Genomic DNA, 20,031 nt, shown 5'->3' with positions numbered 1-20,031 from the left:
CCCCCAAGCACGCCACCGCCACCTCCGTTGACGCTGGGGGTGGACGCAAGGCCATTGGTGTCCGAGGTGCCTGAGGGCGACAGGAGCAGGCGCTCAGGGTGGCTGCTGGCCCAGCGTGGGGAGACCGAGGTGGCAGGGCCCCTGGGACGTCGCGTCCACCTCGTGGTGCATGGGCCCCGAGGCTGAGGTGTCCGGTATAGGGCGCTGCACACAGCCGGCGCCCAATAACCACCACCGTCTCCAGTGCAGAGTCCGCAGCCTCCGCGCGGGAAGAGGCCACACTCTGGGGGATGGACTCCACCAGGTGGCCGCATCTTAAATAAAAACGCCACCGAAAACGCCACATGGCAGGGCACGGTCCAACTCAGAAATCACCAGGCCCCTGGAATGCAGGCTGGGGCGGAGCACGGGGCAGCGGGGGGCCTGGGCTGGGACTCACCGAGCACGAGGATGGGGCACTGGGGGCTGCAGCTGCGCTCCTTCTCCGTGCCGATCGGGCACCACGAGCCGTCCACCAGGTACTCGATCTCGTCCGCGTCCTCGCACTCGCTCAGGATCTTGGAGAGCAGCCTGGGGGTGGGGGCGGGGGCTGATTCCTAGGCCTGCTGAGCCGTACCCCACTCCCCTCCCTGCTTCCCTGGACTCTGGCGGGAGCTCACTCAGCACAGCACCAGCCAGGGCCTGGTGACCTGAGGTCCTGGAGGGAGGGGGGCCTGCAGTCGCACACGTGCGGCTGCGTGTGGCACAGTGACAGCCCTCCCTCCAATGCCCCCGACGGAGCCACCCCCGCCCACCATCCCGGTTGTGTGCGGCCCCCCCTTTGACAGATGAGGAGACAGGGTGCCTCACTCCTACAACCACAGCACCCTCCAAGTGTGCCCACAGCGAGCCAGGCCCATGCGGCGTGCGCCGGCCCTGGGCACCATTCTGAGAGGGGCCGCTGGCCAGGCCTACTTCACAGATGGAGAAACTGGGGCCCAGGGAGGGGACGGCGAGCTACCTGAGGCCCAAAGTTCCAGTCCTACTCCCTGCCACTTCCTGACCATGGGCCTCAGATTCCCCACACGCAAAAGGACAAGGTGGGCACAGCACCCACCACGTCTGGCAGCCGCAGAGACCTGAGGAACAGCCGATGCCCAGGGCAGGCCTGCAGCGTCCACCACGGCTCCCAGCATTTGTTCAGTGACCACCTAGGTCACAGCCACACAGGAGGGAAGCCGTCTTGCCCCAAGGGACCCTCTGGGGCCAGTGGAACCCCAACCACATGCGTCCCTCCATCACCATGCTCAGACCCACCACCCCAGTGAACACAGCTCTGCCTGCAAGGCACTCTCTACCTGGATACTCCTGCGCACCCCCGAGCCCCCTACAGCTCCCCTTCCTCCTCTAGGTGGGGCCAGAGCAGCAGTGGATCTCGGTCTGGCTCGGTTCCCCTTGCCCCCCACGCTCAGGGAGGAGTACCCTGAAAGCAAGGTCTGTGACAGAGTCCTCCTGGGGATCCCTGGATAACCCAGCTCAGAAACAGGAAGGGACAAGGTGACAGAGCCCCGAGGAATACATGTGTAAACCGAGGACGCTTCCTCCAGCAGGCCTCCCTGCTACACCCAGGCCCCACGGGTTTGCTGGGACTGTGCTCTGTATGGGACAGAGCTCCCGGCCCAGCCCCATCTGTCCTTGGAGCTGTCAGAGCTGCTACCACCCGAGCCTGAGTGACCCACTCCAGGCCTGCTGGGTGGGGAGGGGGGGCGCGATGGGCTGCACAGCTGCCGGGCTGGGACAGAGCTGCCATTCAGGCCCAGGCCTCACGCCGGCCCCAGGGGCCTCCTTACTCCACCCTGAGGCTGGGCAGCGCACGAGGCTGCGGCTCGGCCCCTCCAAGAGGACCCGGGCTCAGAGTTGGCCGGACCTGGACCTGAGTCCCGGCCCAGCTCCTGCGAGATGGGGGTCCCAGGGCTGGTAGCCGTCCCCTCTGAACCTGTTTCCTCATCTGTGAGGCAGGTGATCAAGGCCCGCCTCCCGAGACAGTTGGGAGGGCGGGCTTGGCCACCCCGAGCAGTGACAGAGACGAGTGCTCGAAGGCGGGAACCAACCCGTGCCCAGCCCTGTAGGTCGGGGGGTCGTTCCCATCCCCACCACGAGCACACACCCCAAACTATGAGTCTCGGCCTTCACGGGCTGGTGGTTCCAGAGCTGGCGGCGTGCACGGCAGCTCCGACCCGGGCTACCGCCTCTCCCTGCCCCCACCGGCTCTGGGGACGGGGCGGGTGTGGCTGGCGCCTGGCGGGAGCTGCTCGGTCAGGTGCTGGGCTCGGTTTCGGAAACCTAAGACCTGAGCAAAGTTTCCTTTCTGGGGAGAACGGCCTTTTTCCCCTTGTCCCCCTGGTGGGGGAGGGCCTGCTGGTTGGGCCAGGAAACAACCAGGCTATACGCCGGCGCCGCTCAGGAGGGGAACAAGTGGGGCGTGAACAGAATCTGGGGAGACATGTCTTTTCCTCCTCCTATGGGGAGGGTGTGACCAAGGCTGTGCCGCATGCGAAGCAGGGAGTGAGCCCTTGAGTCGTGCAGCGGCCTGGGGGCCGGAGGTCCTCAGGTCCCGTCACGTGGGAAAACAGACACCAAGAACACGGGGTCACACAGGGCGAAGGGCCCCCCTTCTGAACTCTCAGCTGCACTGCTGCCCACAGCAGAGGCACTGTACGTCCTGCAGGGACATCTGTCCCTCTAACCTGGGACTTGCAGAGCCACCACAGGGGCCTCGAGGCTACATGGGCGGATGCTCATCCCCAGTGCAGGGGCCAAGCCCAGCCCGGCCCAGCAGGCAGGGCGGTTCCCCGCACCCTGGCGCCTTACCCGTCGATGATGAGCTGGTCGTAGGGGGCTGGCTTGTCACACACGGGGCACATCCAGGTGGGCTTCTTCTCGTTCATCTGGAGGTAGAAGACGGCGTCGAAGCACTGCAAGTGGGCACAGGTCTCTGCCCGGCAGGGCACTGAGAGCCGCATCTTCACCAGCTGCGGGGCAGAGCACGTCAGCAGGCCTGGCCCAGCGCCGCCCGCCCCGGGCGCCCCCACGCCTCTGAGAGCGAGGGCGGGGCCCACAGCGACTCACCGGGCAGATGAGGGAGACCCGCACGCCGGTGGTGGCGATCTCGCTGTCAGGGTCCAGGCGCAGCTTCTCTTTGACTGTGGAGAGGGGCGGCTGCTGTCGGCGGGGCCGGGACACAGGCGGCTTTCTCCAGCCCCACGTGTGAGAGGGGGCCGCGGCCCGCCCTGCTGGGGGGTTTACAACCCACAGGACTTTTCTGGGAAGATCTGGCCAACACACAGCCGCCAGCGGGGCTATTGGCTGTGCCTGTTAATTCTGACAGGTACCATCCCACGGGATCGGCGGGCCCCGCCGTGTGACAGTCCCCATGAGGCACCGACGCCCCTGTCCAGGAGTGCACACCCCAGACCCTGTGAGGGCGGGAGCAAGCCCGAGGGCACACCCCTCCCGCCCCTCAAGTGCGACTTCTACGACAAAGGAGGAGACGGCTGGCACCGCCACGAAATGGAACCGTGCTCATGGCACGGCAGCCCTTCTCAACTGTGAACCCAACGCCGGAAAAAAGACTGGAAGGAAACGCACCCAGCCCGGCCCTGGGAGCCTACAGGGGGCGCTCAGGCTCCCTCCTCCCCTCTTCCCACAGGCACTGCTTTCAGAGGCAGGGAGACTGGCTGACGAACCACAGAAGCGAAGCATTCACACTCCACCCGCAGACAGCTCAGGACAAACCGACCCTGGGCCTGGCACAGTGGACGCCACCTTGCTTGGAGCCAGAACTGCCCACCATGACCCCGTGTCCCCTCCCCCGGAGGCCTCCCCTCCTCCCACGCTGGTCTGGGGCTGAGGGTGCACGTGCAGGTCTGTCCCCACCCCAGGGTGGAGTTCCAACCCGTGGTCTCCCTCTCTGGCTAACAGGAGCTGACCGTGGACCTAGAGGCCGTGGCCCACTGAGACCCTGGGTAGCTGAGAATGGGCGGCGGGCGCTGAAGCACAGCCTGGCTCCTCCCGACAGGAGACGGAGCAGCAAGGGAGGGTTCGAGTGAGGCAGAGGCGGGACTTCCCGCCTGTTATGTGACATCTCAGCGGTGATGGTGCCCGGCCCGGGACTGGCTGTGGAAAGGAAGCCGGGGGCTTCCTTCCAAGAGGACACCTGACCGTGTCCAGCAGAGGCTCAGGCTGTCGCGTACAACCCCTCACAGCTCCTTCGCAGCTTGCAGTGCCTACAGGGCCCCTGCCTGGCACTGAGGGGGTCAAGCCGGGCCTCCGCATGCTCCACCCCGACCCCGTAGGCTGCTACCGTGTCCAGCAGAGGCTCAGGCTGTCGCGTACAATCCCTCACAGCTCCTTCACAGCTTGCAGTGCCTACGGGGCCCCTGCCTGGCACTGAGGGGTCAAGCCAGGCCTCCGCGTGCTCCACCCTGACCCCGTAGGCTGCCGGTGCCCATGCCAAGCCCTGTCCCTGGCCAACAAGCGCCCTGGTCAAGCTGGCCATTGTCTCCGCAGGGAGAGACAGGCAGGTTGGGGGGGTTGAAGAATGGGTCCTTTGAAAAAAGAGGGAGGTGGCGGAGAGGGGTGCACAGACCCAGGCCCTGGGGTCAGAGCCCTAACTTTGCCACTCTGCACCTCAGTGTCCCCACTAGCCAGACAGGATCAGAAGTCACCCTGGAGGGCCTTGCAGCAACCAGAGAGGGCCAGCAACCTGCCTGAGCCCACACAGCTGCCCAGCAGAGTGAGAGCTGTGGGCTGGGCAGCCACCGCTGCAGGGTCACGGGAAGGGAGGGACTGGTTCTGCCCCCAGGCTCGATGGTGGGTTCTCTGTAGTTGTCTATGCCCCCCCACCTCTGACTGTCATGAGTACAGAGAAGGAAAAAAAGAACGGTCTCACCATTTCTGGTCAGACCTTCGTCATTGCCCGTGAACTTGTGTGGATCTGTCCCCTGCTCCCGCTCTCTGTGCCCCCGGCCCCACCCACCTGTTCTCTGCAGGAGGTCAGAGCCTCTGCCTGGAACCCTCACCACCAGGGTCTTCCTCCCACCCTGAGCAGCCCCCACACGGTTCCAAACAAGCCCCAGGGCTCAGCACCCCCAAGCGCCAACCTGCTTGGTCCGTGAGCACAACTCGCTCTCCCTGACTCACACCCCCTCCCCCGCGGCACCCTCCAAAGATCTCCCCGAGTTCCCGGGCTCCCCGTCGGTGCCCCCCAGATGACACGCTCCTCACACACAGCAAAAGGAAGCTCAGCAGTGACAGAGCTGGAATCGCCCCGGAACCTCGGGGAGGGCCTGCGGTGCTCACCCAGCGCCTTGCACAGCTCCGGGTGCTTGACCCCGATGGTTTTCAACCTCTGCAGCAACTCCGAGGACGTCAGCTGCCGCACCAAGTACAAGGCCACCGAATAACTCTAGGGGCAGACGGGGGAGGGGAGTCAGGCTGGGTGAGCGGGGGAAGGGGATGTTGGGGCCGGAAGGGGCGGGCAACCGGGCAGTGCCCGCCCCACTCACCTTGCCATAGTTCCCCCAGGTGACGGTGATGCGGTTGGTGGCCGAGGACAGGTACATGAGGTGGGTGAGGTTGATGGGGCGGCAAGGCCTCTTGGGCTCCACGCCGGGCTTGTTCGAGGGGTAGTAGCCCTGGAAGCAGACGCGGCTCAGTGCTGCAGGGGGTCTGTGTCCCTGCCTCTCCCTCTACGCTGCCCGCCTCTACCCGAAGCAGAGCCAGGGCTGCCCAGGGACCCCACTTACCGGGACCGAGCAGTAGCTGTGGTTGACCTTCACGGCGATGTTGGGTGGGTACTGGTCCTCCTGAGGGCTGCTGGTGTCTGAGTAGCAGATTCTGCAATGACAGTGGGAACCTTGGGGCTGCAGGGCATGGAGGGGTCTTGGGAGGGGCGAGGACACACCAGGGCCGTGTCTGGCCTGATGAGTAGACCTCGGAGCTGGGCTGTCCATGCTGGTGCCAGGGCCCCGTGTCCCGCCTGGGTGGGGCTGGATGGTGGTGCATCCGTGGCCGAGAGCCGACACAGAGAGATGGGACGAGCATGCACCCCTCCAGCCAGGAGCCCGAGGGACTGTCAGAAGGGCAGGAACCTGGTTGTGACACACTCAGGGTGGGAGGTGGCAGAGCTGTAGCCACCCAGGGCAGGAAGAGGTGGTCAAGGGTCCCCATCAAGGGCACACCAGGGCTTACCTTAGGACGACCTGCACAGCCTTGACCCCAGGCTGCAGTTCTCTGTGAGCCGAGGGGAGCACAGGGAAGAGAGAAAAGGTGTCAACGAGGTGGGAGTGCGCCCAGCACGCCGCTCCGACCCTTCAGCCAGGGTGACCGCTGCCCTCTCCTAGGCCAGCCAGGTGGCCTAGCTCGCTGCCTCCCTTGGCAACTAAAGGCCCATAGGTGCCACCTAGAACGTTCTCTTCTGCCATTTACTCCCTTGGGACTTGGGCCAATGACCTTGCCTCTGTGGACGATGGGGTCTGCTGTGGATACTAAGTGGGTTGGTAAGTGAGGGCCTGGCACATGCTGAGTGCCCCAACGAGCGGCTGCTTCGATGGTGACCGCTGTCCCAGCTGAAGACGGAGAGCTTCAGAGAATAGAGTTGGGGACCTGGGGACAGCCCAGTGTCCTCACCTGGGTGACTCAGCTCCAGGGGACACTGGCCACATCTGGGGACATCTGTGATTGTCACCACTGGAGGTGCCCTGGCATCGAGGGGATGGGGGCCAGGAGGGCCCCCCAGGGAACGACGCAGACCTGTCGTCGGTAGCGCTGAGGGGAAGTCCCTGCTAAATGGGGACAATGGCCCGCCTCGCAAAGCTGCAGATTAGCAGCGGTGTGTGTGCTGACTGTGTGCACGGCCCCCGCACGCGTGGGTGGGGATACCACCGCCAAGGGCAGGGTCTGCGCTGGACCTGGCTGAAGGGTCTCCAGGGCCACCCAGACCACACCCGCCCATGGCACACCTGGAGTTCCGGATCAGCTCCACCTGTCTGGGTGTCAAGGCGAAGATGCACGGGCTCTCTTGAAGCTTCTCATTATTCTGTGGAACTGAAGACAAATATGGGGTCAGGGTCATGTCTGGTGCCCGGCAAAGGCGCAGACCATGATCACGGTCATTTCTACTGCCTGGCCCTCTTCAGGCTGGGAAGCAGGAAGTGGGAGGCTGAGTCTCACCTGGGTGGGGCCACCAGGGATGAGGGTGAGGGGGGGACTTTCCCCTTCCTGGGGCTGCACCACAGACTACGGTTCGAGGAACGCCCACCACTCATGCCCCCATGCCCCCTACTGAGGGGCCACTCTCGGAGTGGTGGCCTTCTCATCCCCGTAGGAGTCAGGCATTTATGCACAAACACCGGGAACTGCTCAGCTACGGGAGAGCTGGGCAGGGTGGGAATGGGGTGGCATGGACAGCCCGAGCGCCTCCAGGCCAGTCTGCTCCCCAGGTCTGTACGACACCAGCAACAACTGTCCCCGCCTCATACAGCTGTCCTGGGGCATCCGGTGAGCAAATGCCCATCAGAGCAGACACTCTCACCCGTACAGGATGATGGACACCCATGGTCATGTTACTCAAAATGGTTTCTATCAGCAAAAGACAGCGAACCACCCAAATGCCCATCAAAGTGGTCTGGCTAGGACGCGCTGCGCCTAACTTTGGCCGCTGTACAAGGGAACAGTACGCAACTGAAAGCAGGTGACAGAGGATCAGGAAGCTCTCTGCATTCTGCTGAGGACCAACCACCAAAGGTGTCTGGTTAAGCAGCAGGTGCACAAGTGTGCTCACCATGCTGGTACTTGTGAGACCACAAGGAGGAGGGAGTCTGTGTGTCATTCTGCTGAGGACCAACCACCAAAGGTGTCTGGTGCAGAAGTGTGCTCACCATGCTGCTACTTGTGAGACCACAAGGAGAGAGGGAGTCTGTGCGCTGCACTTCTGCTTATCTGTGCAAGAGACACCTCTGGGGAAGGGGTGTGAGAACCGGCCAAACCTGCAGCCTCCAAGTGGTTGTGGGTAAGAAGGAGCTCGCCTTCCGTACACTGCAGCCCCTCACAACGGTAGTGGGCAGACTGCTCCCCTAATGGGCCAGAGTGTAAACACTTCTGGCTTTTCTGAGCCACGTGGTCTCTGCCTCGATGTCCCTGCTCTGCCTCATACCATGGAAGCTACTGGAGACATAAGCGCATGAATGGGCGTGGCCATGCACCAGTGAAACCAAACGTGGTTTAGGAGACAGGCTGTCAGTGGGGTTGGTCCCCACCTCGGCTGGCCAACTTCTGCCTTAGAAGCTTCTAAATTCCAGACCAGGTAACCTATTTAAAGTGCAAATGAGATTCAAATTTAAAAACCAGTTCCGGCTCGGAAGCCAGATGGCCTGGGTTTGTACCCTAGCTCTGTGGGAGGCCGTGCACCCCTCTCCCCGCCTGAGTCCAGGTGCCCTCTGTGCATAGGATCAGCTTCTTGGGGTGTGAGGCCAGGTCTGTGGCTGGTGCTCGGTGAGATGGCTGCTGTAAATGTCAATTCAGGATTGTTTGTTGAGGGCCCAGCTGGTCCCTGAAGGCCACCTAATTGGGGATGGGGGTGCTCACGGGCCACCCAGACATGCCTAAGCCTGCCCAAAGACCCTGGGGGCAATTTTTACGGAGGGAGGGGGGCGTCACAAGATCTGAGCTGGGCTGCCAAGACCGGGTGAGAGGTCAAGGATACCAGCCCCCCACTCCAGTGCCCCTGGGAAGCAGAGGAGGGGACCCCAGCAGGTGGCTTGGGAGCCACCACCAACTGGCCAAGGAGCTCTGCCAGTAGGCACAGTGCAAGAAAGGCAGGTGAGCTGGTCGTGGCAGGGCTAGAATCCGGGGGCCCTTCTTGGGTGGGTGCCTATTTCTAGGTGAGGCTGCTGCAGAGTGGGTGGTGTAGCCCAAGTCCGATTTTCCACATGCCATTGGCCCAGGGTGGCTGACTGATCTCGCAGGAAGCCAGGTTGATGGTTGGCGGGCTGCCACGTCAGCTGGGACAAGGCGCACTCTATACCAGTGGGAGCTGGAGGTTTCCCAAGCCTGGGCCTTCACCAGGCTTCAGCTGCCCGGGGACAAGACATGGGCAACGTCCAGGGCTCTCGTCGCTCCCGCCACTGGTTCCTTCGGCCGGTCCAGTTGGCACCAGTGCGCTCTCTCTCCCGCCACCACCGCCCACCTGATCGGACCCCTCGCTGGTGTCCATGCTCCCAGGGCTCACCATCTGCTGAGAACCACCTCGGGGTGGGGGGGAGTCACTCAGTCCCCACCCCCCTGGCCTTGATTCCACAGTAGCCACTTGGCCTTCTCCTCCTGCTCCCCACCTGCTGAGCACATCCTGCCTCGGGGCCTTTGCACGTGCCATCCTTCCTCCAGAACATCCCCTCCCGCCCCGCCAACGATCTCCACCGCCCTGGTGTCTTGTAAGTCTGCATAAACGCCACCAGAACGAAAGCCTTCTCTGAGCGCCTTTATTTAAAACTGCACCCCGCCCCCCCGCAATTCTGGTGCTCCCCACCACCTCCCCTACGCCATCTTTCTCCAAAACCTTTCCTTCCTAAGAATCAATACGATGTCCCAAGATCTCTGGCTCATTATGGACACAGACTGAACCGGTCATCAGCACTGCTACAAGCTAGGTGCCTGCGGATGCACGCCTCCCCTTCCCCCGGCCCCGTGCACACCCATGGGCCTCTGAGCCCCCCAGAGACTAAAGGAAGGGAAGCTTCTGCTCTGGGGTCTTCCGGGGAGCAGGAACTCTGGGAACCAGCCCCCAGGCCAGATCTGAGACAGTGAATGGCCAAGAAGGTCCACACATCCATCTCCACTCAGGGCTGCCCGTGGCCTCTCAAACAGCTGTCAGCAAAGACGCGTTTAAGGATCTGAGCAGATGCTCGCAACATCCCGGAGGGGCAGGGAGTGCGACGGGACAGCAGTCGGGGTGCGGCCACGTCTTACTAGGACTGCGCTGCCAGAAACGGCGGTGAGAACAAGCCTAACCTGCCCGTGGGCTGCTCCAGCGGGCATGGCCGCAGCTGGCTTCTCCGCTCTTCCCTGTGTTTTCCACGACGAACACAGAATTTCGTAAAAGTTTAAATCAAAAAAAGGAGATGTGAAAAAGTGCATGGGATGGAACTGGTCCCTTCCCACTGGCCTGAAGCCCATGCTGGCAGCCCGCCCCAGGACGCCGTGTGACCGCCCAGGTGCCCAGGGCACGGGACGGACCTGGCTGTGCACCGCAGCTGGTGGCGGGACAGCGGGTGGCCACTGGGCCTCAGGGATCACACCTGCCTCCGAAGGACTGGAGACAACGAGACCCAGAAAAGCTCATGGGACCTCCAGCGACTCCACAGCCCGCAGGACAGTCGCCAGTCCCCGTTCCCCGTGGCCCACCCGTCTCACGTTCTCCAGTCTCCGCCCCATCCCTCTGGTGCCGCACGTCGCAGCGGCCTCTGGCTGGAACACAGCACCCCGTCCCTCCTCTTTGTCCAGTTTATTGCTACTCACCCCCAGGGTCTGGACGGGAATGATGCCTCCTCCAGGAAGCAAGCTTTCCTGACTGCCATCTCCCCACGAATACACGGTGAGGGGCTCCTAGTACAGGCCCCCTAAACACCCGCATTCCCTGATGAGTGTTCCTCACTCAGCACCGTCTAATCACCTCTTGTGCAGCTTCCTGGCAAAATATGCCAGGCCGGGGACCCCACTACCTTCCTTGTCGCTTAGGCAATGCCAGCCAAAGGGCTCAGAGGCTGGATGAAGGACAACTGTGCGTCCTGAGCGACAGGGCCGTGTGGGGCCAGTGGCTCTGAAGCACACAGAGGCTTACCACCTCCAGGGGGCATGGGCAGGACTGGGCGGGCACCCAGAGTCGTCAGGACATGGGTGGCAGCGGGGGCAGGCTGGGCGGCCCCTCACCACAGGATGCGGGGAGCCTCCGGGAACAGCACTGGCCAGGCCAATGTACTTCCTCCCTTCCGCCAGCAAGTCTTGTGATGGCTGCTCCTCTCCCCGACCCTGATGGGGGGTCTGGGCCTCCCCAGTTGCAGTTGGACTCTCAGGCTGCAGGATGCCCAGTGGGCCCTGCGCTGCAGTGGCCCGACACAAGACCATGTCGCTGACCCCCCGAGGTCTGCTACAGTCTGGAAGCAAGCAGCCCTGCCCCGGGCACGCCTGGCGGCCGGCCCCTGTCCCAGCTGGGAAGGGGGAGACAGCCAGGCTCCTCCTGTGGAGAGGAGGCCTGGGGTCCAGCGCCGCCTCGGCATGGGTGAGAACAGGTGTTCCCCGCAGGGGCGCAGGCACCGACAGTGCAGAGAGGGGTCAGAATCTGGAAGACGGCTGCGCGCGAGGCCCCGGAGCCCCTTCCTTGACGCTGTGTGACCTTGGGCCAGTCTCCCGAACTTTCTGGGCACCAGCCGCCAGCCCCGCCGGAGCAGATCATCTGTCTCCTAAGGCCCCTCCGGCTCCTGGTCCATGGCTCTATTCTTCCCTCCCGTCCCCTCCCCCACCCAAACATTCCACTCTGTGTGATTTATGTCTCCTGTCCTCCTGGCGGGCTCCATCCTGGAGCGGCCGGCGGCTCTTCTGGGGGAACAGACCAGAGTATCCAGGCCTCACTGTGGTCAGCAGGTCACAGCAAGGGGGAAGAGGAAGCTGGCCGAGCCACAGCCTCCAAGGTGGCGCTCAGGAGAGGTTAGTGTGGCAGAATTCACAGAACTGACATGGGAAGGCAGCCGGGGTGTGAGCTGGGCAGCCAGAATCGCTGGCCCTGGAACAGAGGGCACAGAACTGCTTTGGGACCAGGGCCTGTGCTCGGTAACACCTCTTGGTGGCCCCCAAGATTCCTGAGAGAATGTGAATCTCAGAGAAGGGTACACCCTGGCACAGGGGCGGGCAAGTGGGTAGTGGGAGAGGCAGGGCGGGGTTGGCCTCTTTGTTCTGAGCCGCCAGCAGAGTAATTCCTGGTGTAGACATGGGAGCACACTCTCCCGGAGATCAGGTGACCAGGGTCCCCGGGGGCTCAGGGCAAAGCGATGCATTGTGGGGCAGGAGCAAATGCACGCTCACCGTGCAGGAAGGAAGCCCATGGTCCGGGTAGGGGAAGGGAGGCCGCCTGCCAGCCCCGAGTTCAAAGTCACCTCCAGCCCTGTCCCCCACCCAGCGCCAAGTCTGCCCTGCTGCTTCCCAGTGAAAACCCAGCCTCCCTGTAACAAAGATCTTTCTGGAGCCTGAAACATCGGCTCGACCTTCAGAACCAGCCAGCCAGCCAGTCCTGAGGCTTCCAGAGTCCCCTGCAGAACCCAGCAGTGTGGGGAGGATGGGTGCCAGTATCCAGAGAGAGGTGGGGGGAGCAGAGACAGGGGAAGTCATCCTGGAGCAGCCAGGAAGGGGCCTTGAGTCTCCATTAGTGCCACGTCAACCCCACGACAGGTGTGGCTGGGGCAACCAGCTCTCTGTCTGGGGGCTGGCAAGGAACACCTCCTGTGCCAGAGGAAAGGCAGCGGGGGGACTCAGACTCCAGGGCCAGGACCACGGGCAACAGCCTCACCCAGAACCATGGCCCCTCCGGCCCAACTTCACAAAGCCCAAGGGCTATAGGTAGGAGGAGAGAGGCAGCTGCACCCTCTCCCGTCCCCCCACTTAGGGCAGGACAGAGGGGGCTGGCTGGCACAGGGTTGAAGCTGAACTCTGCATGCAGAGGGGCCCCCTGGCCAAGTGAGGCAGGATGCTGGGTCAGCAGGATGTGAGCGAGTGAACAACGCAGTCAGGGGCATGACAGGCAGGGCGTGGAGGGACTGTGACCTCTGCCGCAGCACGCAGGGACCAACTCATGACCAGGGCTAAGTGTGCAGCAGGGGCTGGGCAAAGATGTGGGGGTGAACCGGAAATGTGGGTGATGAGATGCAAGGGGCGGCAGGACCCACAGTGGAGGTCCTGGCTGGAGCCTCCTGAGAAGGGACCCTCCATAGGGCAGGCTGGGGGGCTGTCTGCTCTCTACTGCGTCCGGGGGACAGGGAGAGTACGAGTGGGGGACAGGAAGGGGCTGGGGGGATCCCACTCAGCAGGTGCTCAAATTTGCACTGCGCGAATGAGTGAGTGAATGAATGTGGATGGCTGGGGAGAGGAAGATGTAAGGGACAGGGAGAAGAGACAACGGGAGGGTCTCCAAAAGCTCAGGGACAACCTGAATCTTAACAAGAAGGCCACGGCATTCCACTTGGAGCACTGGAGGCCCAGGAAGCCGGGGCTGCTTGGCCTTCCTCAGCCTGAGCTTGGACAGCATGAGGCTGACACCAGGCTGATCCCCAGCCCCAGCTCTGTCATCAAGGCTGCCAAAGAGGGACCAGGTATGACACAGGCCCACGGCACAGCAGGTGCTCAATCAACATGGGGGACTGAGAAATGAGTACAGAGAGGAGCCACGGAACCTGGCATCACCTCCTCCAGCCCTGTCACTGCCCCACCTCTTAGCCACGCCTAGCCATGCCCTGAGCAGCGGCCCACGTGGATCAGCCTGCGGAAGGTTACTCTCGAAGGCCACCTACTAGCAAACAAGCCTTTCGGAGGGGAAAAGAGGAAAGGCCCCTTTGCTCCAAGTGAGAGCATGGAAGCCAACCTCCCAGGTGGCTCCTGGTGACCCTCAACCCCTGACCCCCGGTGGTCCAGCCTGGTGTAACCCCTGCCACACTGTACCAGATGGTCTGTGTGACCGATAGAATGTGGTAGAAGCAAAGGTGCCACATCCAAGCTCAGGTTATGGCAAGGACGGAGGCTTCCAGCTGGGCTGTGTATCGCTCACCCTGTCGCCAGGTCCAGGGGAAGTGGGCCACACTGCCACACCGTGAGGACTCGAGCGGTCTGTGGAGCCCACGTGCTGCAAGCTGGGTTTTCGGCCGACCCCCAAGACCACGAGAGTAAGAGGCCCCTCCTGCCCGAGTCGAGCCTTCCGATGAGGCCGTCCCGTCCGACACCTTGACGGTGACCTTACGAGGGGCCCTGAGCCGGAACCACCCAGCCAGGCCAGGCCATTCCAGAGTTCTGACCCTTGGAAACTGAGACCCCCGGTTCTTTCAAGCTGCTGAGATTTGGGGTGATTTACTACACAGCACTAGGTCACTGATCTAAAGACCCGGAGGTGGCCCCTGCGGTTCCCGGAAGGGACAGGCCCTCTGCCGCCCCTGGGCCCCTGCCGCTCCCCAGAAACGCTCCGGGTCAGGGGCACGGCTGGCCGCGGGGGCCCCGGGGGCGGGCACTCACCCAGCTCGGTGGGCTTCAGCAGTTCGTCCAGCATGTTGAAGAAGGGCAGCTTCACCAGGCGCACCTCCGGCTTGAGGGTCTTGGCGGGCAGCCGTCCGAGTCCATTTAAGTACTTCCCATAGAGCACGGGGTAGTCAATGTTGGGGCCTGTGAGCGGAGTCCTGGGCACCGTGCCGGCCCGGTCGTAGGTCGAGTGCATGGTCAGGGGGTCCAGGGGCCGGTGGGGCTGGGGGACGGGCTCCGAGCTCTTCTTGGCGTAGCGTGTCTCGTAGAGCTCCTTGATCTTCTTGAACAGCTCGGGGCTACAGTCAAACTGGACCAGCTGGAGGGCCCGGGTGACGAGTTCGTGTTTAAGTCCACTCTTACTCCGGCCGACAAAACCCAGGAGCATCTGAAGATCGGAGACTCGGAAACTCATCACCATGTTCTGGGAAGAGCAACACAGACACACGCTCAGAGGGAGACACTGCCAGTTGGAGGCCACGGACGGGGATTCCCGGAGCTGCCTGGGCCGAGGCTGGGGGACGGTGAAATGAGACCCCATCGGCTGCCACCCGGTCCTGCCCTGAGGCCCCCTCCACTCTGGCCAGTGGGGGTGGGGGCCCAGGAGGAGGTGGCTTCAGCAGTCCCGCTGGCTGGGGCCTGGTCCCGCCCCCTCTGCTGGCCCACGGTTCCTGCGATGCCCCTCCCAGCTCAGCCCTCGTCCTCCACCTCCCCGAGCCTCCCTCGGCATCGCCAACGCAGCAACGCTGACTGCCACCCCGACAGCCTTCTATTTTCGGTTCGCTTTCCCCATCGTCAAGCCTGAAAGCACCCTGGGGCAGGAACTGGGAGTCTCGATTTGCCCATAAACAGCCTGTACTCAGCCTCGGCCACTCCCTGACAGAGCACACTGATAGCCTCTCTCTGACCCTCGGTCTCTTCGTTGGGGGTGTGTGGGGAGAATGACAGCATCCACGTCTTCGAGACGTGGGAAGGACCAGATGCGGTAACTCGTGCACAGCTGACTGAGTGCTCAACCACCATCAACGGCAGACGTTTTCCCCTTGGTCTAGAGCAGCGGTTCCCAACCTTTGTGCATCAGGGACTAGCGCTCCTGAGAATCTAATGCTTGATGACCCGAGGTAGAGCTGAGGCGGTGATGTCAGCGCTGGGGAGTGGCTGGCTGCAGATACAGATGAAGCTTCGCTCACTGGCTCGCTTGCTCGCCGGCTTGCTTGCTCGCCCGCTGCTCACCTCCTGCTGTGAGGCCCCGGTCCCAACAGGCCACGGACCCATACTGGTCTGTGGCCCCGGGGGTTGGGACCCCTGATCTAGAGAACAGTTGCCACAACTTAATACTAACCACCTACCAGGAACTGAGATGGCAGTTTGACTATAAACTTAATTCTAATCCTGAAAACACCCCTGCCAGGTTGGTGTGAGCTCCACGTTACAATGTATAGACCCACACCCAAATCTGACGCTAGAGGTGGTTCTTCTTTACCAGGGGTCCCCAACCCCCAGGCCGCAGACCAGTACCAGTCCATGGCCAGTTAGGAACTGGGCTGCACAGCAGGTGGTGAGTGGCAGGCCAGCGAGCGAAGCTTCATTTGTATTTACAGCCGCTCCCCCGAGCTGGCATCACCGCCTCAGCTCCACCTCAGATCATCAGGTGTTAGATTCTCATGGGAGCACCGGTCCCTGGTGCCACAAAAGTTGGAGACCACTGCTCTTTACACCACCCCCAGCATCCGCCTGGAGCTGAGTACTGTCAATGTCACCAAGATGTCTGCTGATCATTCAAGCAGACTCTTTCCACCTGGGCATGCTGGTCGTGGGCACTGGAATCTCCATGGGGCCATCCCGGGGCACTGTGGGGTGCTGAGCAGCATCCCCGGCTCCCACCCACTCGATGCCAGGAGCACCTCTAAATCCCAGCTGTGACCATCACAAATGTCCCCCAGACATACCCTAAAGTCCCCTGGGGGCAGGATCAGCCCCGATTAAGAACCACGGGTCTGAGAGGCAAGCTCTGGGAACCCAGCAGCTGGAGAGGCTGTTAATTGAGCTGTGGCGAAGTGATGAATGAGGCCTGGCAGGGCCCCTCCAACTAAATCAAACCAACGCGAGAGCGCAGTTGATCTCAGTATTTTCTTTGGGGCTGCCTGGAGGGGGCTTGATCTCTGTGAGACCCTGGAACACTGAGGGGAGTGAGGGCTCCCCAATATGCTTCATAAGCAAAGTGTCCTTAGGGACAAGCTAGCAGGGTTTTGGGGCCACCCACGCTGAGCCCTGAAGCTGGCCTGTGCCGAATGAAACGTGGTGGGGAAAGACACTTCCAAGGGGACGGGAAACAACAGTGCAAGTGACGAGAGCGGATACAGAAAGCTGGCGCGTGTGGGGCAGGACAGCTCCCAAAGAAACCAATAAATCGCTTAAACTCAACTTGAGAAAGTCTGACAGTCGGAGGTGGGTGGGAACCCTGCCAAGGTTGACACAGCGGCCTCAATGCCAGGAGGCTCTGGGCTTTCCCATTTCCTGGCTGTTTAAGGGTGAATTGTGGGGTCTGACAGCGGCCCAGTGATTCAGGAGCCTTGGGTTCAAATCCAGACTCTCCCCTGGGTGCCCAGACGACCCCGGGTCTACTGTCAGGCCTCCCCTTGCTTTTGGCTCCTCGTTTGTCAGAGCAAGATGGGAACTCTAAGACTCCTTCCAGCTGGACGCCAGGCTCCTGCTGCTGGTACAAGGGGCTGCCCTGTCCTGCCCGCGAAATCTCAAGGGGGAGCCTTTCCTGCACTACGGATGCGGAATGTCCACCGGGTACCAAGTACCACAGGGGCATCTTACGGTCCCGAATCTCACGAGGACCCGTGCCCATCATGCAGGTGAGAGGATTGAGGCTCCGAAAGGGACGTGGCTGGCCCACTGCCTCCCTGTATCACTAGCGGGGGGCATTTGGACCTGGGTCCATCCGGCTCCAAAGGGCATTTCTTTCCACTCACAACCAGTTGCCTGGGCACCTTGGGGACTCTGACTCCCCGGCACACTCCTCCCTAGGGACCTAAGCAGTCTGCTGGCCCTCAGAGAGTCTGAAACGCTCTGAAAACAAAGAGGCTTCACCTCCCTCGGCCTGACTTCCTACCTTGAGCAGAAAAAAAGGCTCGCAGACAAGATGTTTCTTCTGGAAGAGGCCCAAGGCCTGCGAGGGGAGAGGTGCTGTCATGTGGAAGCTGACCGCCCGCCATGGAGCCACAGGCAGGTGGGCTTGGCCTTTCGGAAGTCTGGCCACAACGCATCTCCTGACATCATCCCACCCCTGCGAGCCCCCTGCCCCTGCCGAGGCCTAGCCCTGAGCAGGCTGGACATCCGGAGCTGCCACACCGGCATCCTGGGGCACACCCCTCAAGCTGCCATATGTTCACGACTCAGATTTCTCAGCAGCTGCCACCACCAAGGAGCCTGCCCTTGACACTGGAGGGGGGGAGTTGAGGGGCGCAAGCATTCAGGAAGAAACCCCAAGCACTTGGCAGATCACTTCCTGCCAAGGCTTCATCCTGACCTGCCTGCCCCTCTGATCTGTGTTTATAAACGGCACCAGGCCCCAACAGCTTCCCCGGGCAAAACCCCGGGCTTTTGTGGAGCAGCAGAGAAACATCCGCCTGGATAGAACGGCTGCGCTTAGCTTAACCTAGAGAAAGTTAAGGCCCCTCTCTAGAAAACTACAGATTGGTACAAACTGCTACAGTATCTCAGAGAGTTCACTCGCCAGCCTCTCCTCCCCGACCCCTCTCGGGGGCTTCGGGTTGGGTTAAGAGTCTCGATTTTCCAAGTTCATCAACAAGCCCCCTCGTTTTCCTCTCGGACAAGGCCGCTTTGCATCCCCAAAGACAAAATCTCCAGCTATTAATGTGAAAGCCTGGAAAAGCATCTAAAGGAGGGGTACATTTCATTTATGTGGAAGGCACTCCACAGTGACAGCAAGAGACTGAACCAGAAAGAGAGCTTCCTGGGATGGAGCAAGCGGTCTCAAGCCCCTGAGCAGAGGCTCACGTTTTAGAGAACTTGAAGAAAGGGTCCACTTGTTTTAATTGGGGTGGAGGGGGCAGCAACCACAGGGTCAAGTAGAGTTCATCAGATCATATTTCAAGGCCCTGGTTGGTATAAAAAAAAGTCAGACCCTACTCCATGGCTGGGGTGGGGGCGGGGACCCAGTGTCGCAGTGATGGCCCCACGAGGTTAAATTTCAGGGCTCCAGGGACTTCAGGCTGCCACCCTGGACTTGCAGAGTTCAGACCTCCACATGTCTAGGGCAAGTCTCAATTTCTCCAAACCCTAGAGAAGGGCATGAGTGTGTGTGGTGTAGGCATGTGGGGGAGGGCGCTCTGGGGTGAAGGGAGAGTAATACCCTATAACCACAGAACCTAGAGGGCTGCATTTCAGATCCCAGTGGGAAGGGAAGGGAGATGTAAGGAGAGGGAGGAGCCAAAGAAAGAAAACATTTACAGGTCAGGACCTTCTGGAGGGGAGACCAGAGCGGGCAGGGGGTAGTGCCTTGGTCTGTGAAGAACCAAGCCCAATTTCCTGGGCTCCTCGGCTAAAGTAAACTTCTCAGGGAAGGAGGGGAGAACCCTAGTCTTATCGGGGCCTGACCTAAGGGGGGAGCTGGGAGAAGGTGCATTCCTGGGATTGGGATGCTCCCCGCTCAGCCCCAAGGTTAAAAGGGCCCCACGTTAGGAGAGGGATGACATCTATGGCCTGTGGAACCTGGACTTCAAACTGGAGTGTGGGGAGAGGCACCAGGAGCTAACCTACAAAAGAGGCCCATCTTGGAACCAGCTGGGATCCTCCAAGGATCAACACAGAAACCAGCAAAAGGGGCGCGGGGGGTGGGGGGCGGCTCAGAAGCCAGAGCTGGGTGCATAAAGAGAACTAAGCTGGGGTTCTGGGGGCTGTGCGGGGAGGGCGTCTAATCTGAGCAGACTCACTGGGGAGCATAGGGAAGCAGCCGAGGTTTGGAAATGGAGTCTGACACTGCGAGTGCGGGGTTTAGAGCCCCCAGGAGCGGAGTCCAAAGCCTTACCGACGACGTCCTGAAGGGAAAAGACTGAGAGAAGGGAGTTAGAAAAGCTCTGGACAGAAGAGGGGTCAGGGCTCCGTCCCGGGAGAGAGGGCAAGCTCAATTAACACCGCGCCCACTCTGGGGGTGAGAGAGAGGGCGTCCGAAGGGGGCGGGGCTCTGGGACCAAAGCAAGAACCCAACAAGCGCCCCAAACTCCAGCCTGGGGTACAGACCCCAAGAAAACACGCTACGTATGGGGCCGGTTCAGGACCCTGGCTCATCAGTCCGGATGCTGGAAGCTGTGGCAGGAAGATCAGGGGACCCTTCTGAGCAGGGAGTCGCCAACCCCAGCCTAGCCTGCTGGAGGGGAGGCTGAGACCCAAATGCCAACGCTCTGTGCCATAGAGCGCAGGGAGGCGAAGTTACTCCCCTGGGCCAAAGAGCACGGACCCCAGCTCGGACAAGGAGGGGACAAGCAGCCCAGCCCACCCTGCTGTCCGGGCGGAGTGTGCCTCAAGCCAGGGGGCTCGGCCCTGTACCCGTATTTAGGGAGATCTGGACCCTAACTGCTCGGGCTGGCATGGGGGAACCCCGCCTCAAGCCCGGGGGCCGACCCCGGGCGCGAAGACTGGGGTGAGGTCTGGGGACCCCGCCCCCGGCCTCCCTTCCCGCACCCGGAGCCCCGG

The 20,031-nt window shown here is 61.9% G+C and overlaps 1 protein-coding gene across 1 annotated transcript in view; it reads right to left on the bottom strand.

Annotated features, from left to right (window-relative positions):
* The window catches only part of PIAS4 (protein inhibitor of activated STAT 4), a 21,822-nt gene that overhangs the window by 402 nt on the left and 1,389 nt on the right, over positions 1-20,031 (bottom strand). Inside the window, exons 2-11 of the mRNA XM_006904107.3 lie at positions 14,305-14,731; positions 7,002-7,086; positions 6,232-6,273; positions 5,787-5,877; positions 5,547-5,675; positions 5,341-5,446; positions 3,109-3,182; positions 2,851-3,011; positions 440-570; positions 1-70 (exon numbers count right to left, since the gene is read on the bottom strand). The exon at positions 1-70 is cut by the window's left edge and continues 402 nt beyond it. Of these exons, the coding sequence (XP_006904169.2) occupies positions 1-70; positions 440-570; positions 2,851-3,011; positions 3,109-3,182; positions 5,341-5,446; positions 5,547-5,675; positions 5,787-5,877; positions 6,232-6,273; positions 7,002-7,086; positions 14,305-14,731 (1,316 nt within the window). The remainder of the gene's footprint in view (positions 71-439; positions 571-2,850; positions 3,012-3,108; positions 3,183-5,340; positions 5,447-5,546; positions 5,676-5,786; positions 5,878-6,231; positions 6,274-7,001; positions 7,087-14,304; positions 14,732-20,031) is intronic.

This window comes from Pteropus alecto, unplaced genomic scaffold (genome assembly GCF_000325575.1).
Source record: "Pteropus alecto unplaced genomic scaffold, ASM32557v1 scaffold30, whole genome shotgun sequence".
Lineage (NCBI taxonomy): Eukaryota > Metazoa > Chordata > Mammalia > Chiroptera > Pteropodidae > Pteropus > Pteropus alecto.
Note: the sequence above shows the minus strand (reverse complement) of the source record. Positions and strands in the feature narration are given on the sequence as shown.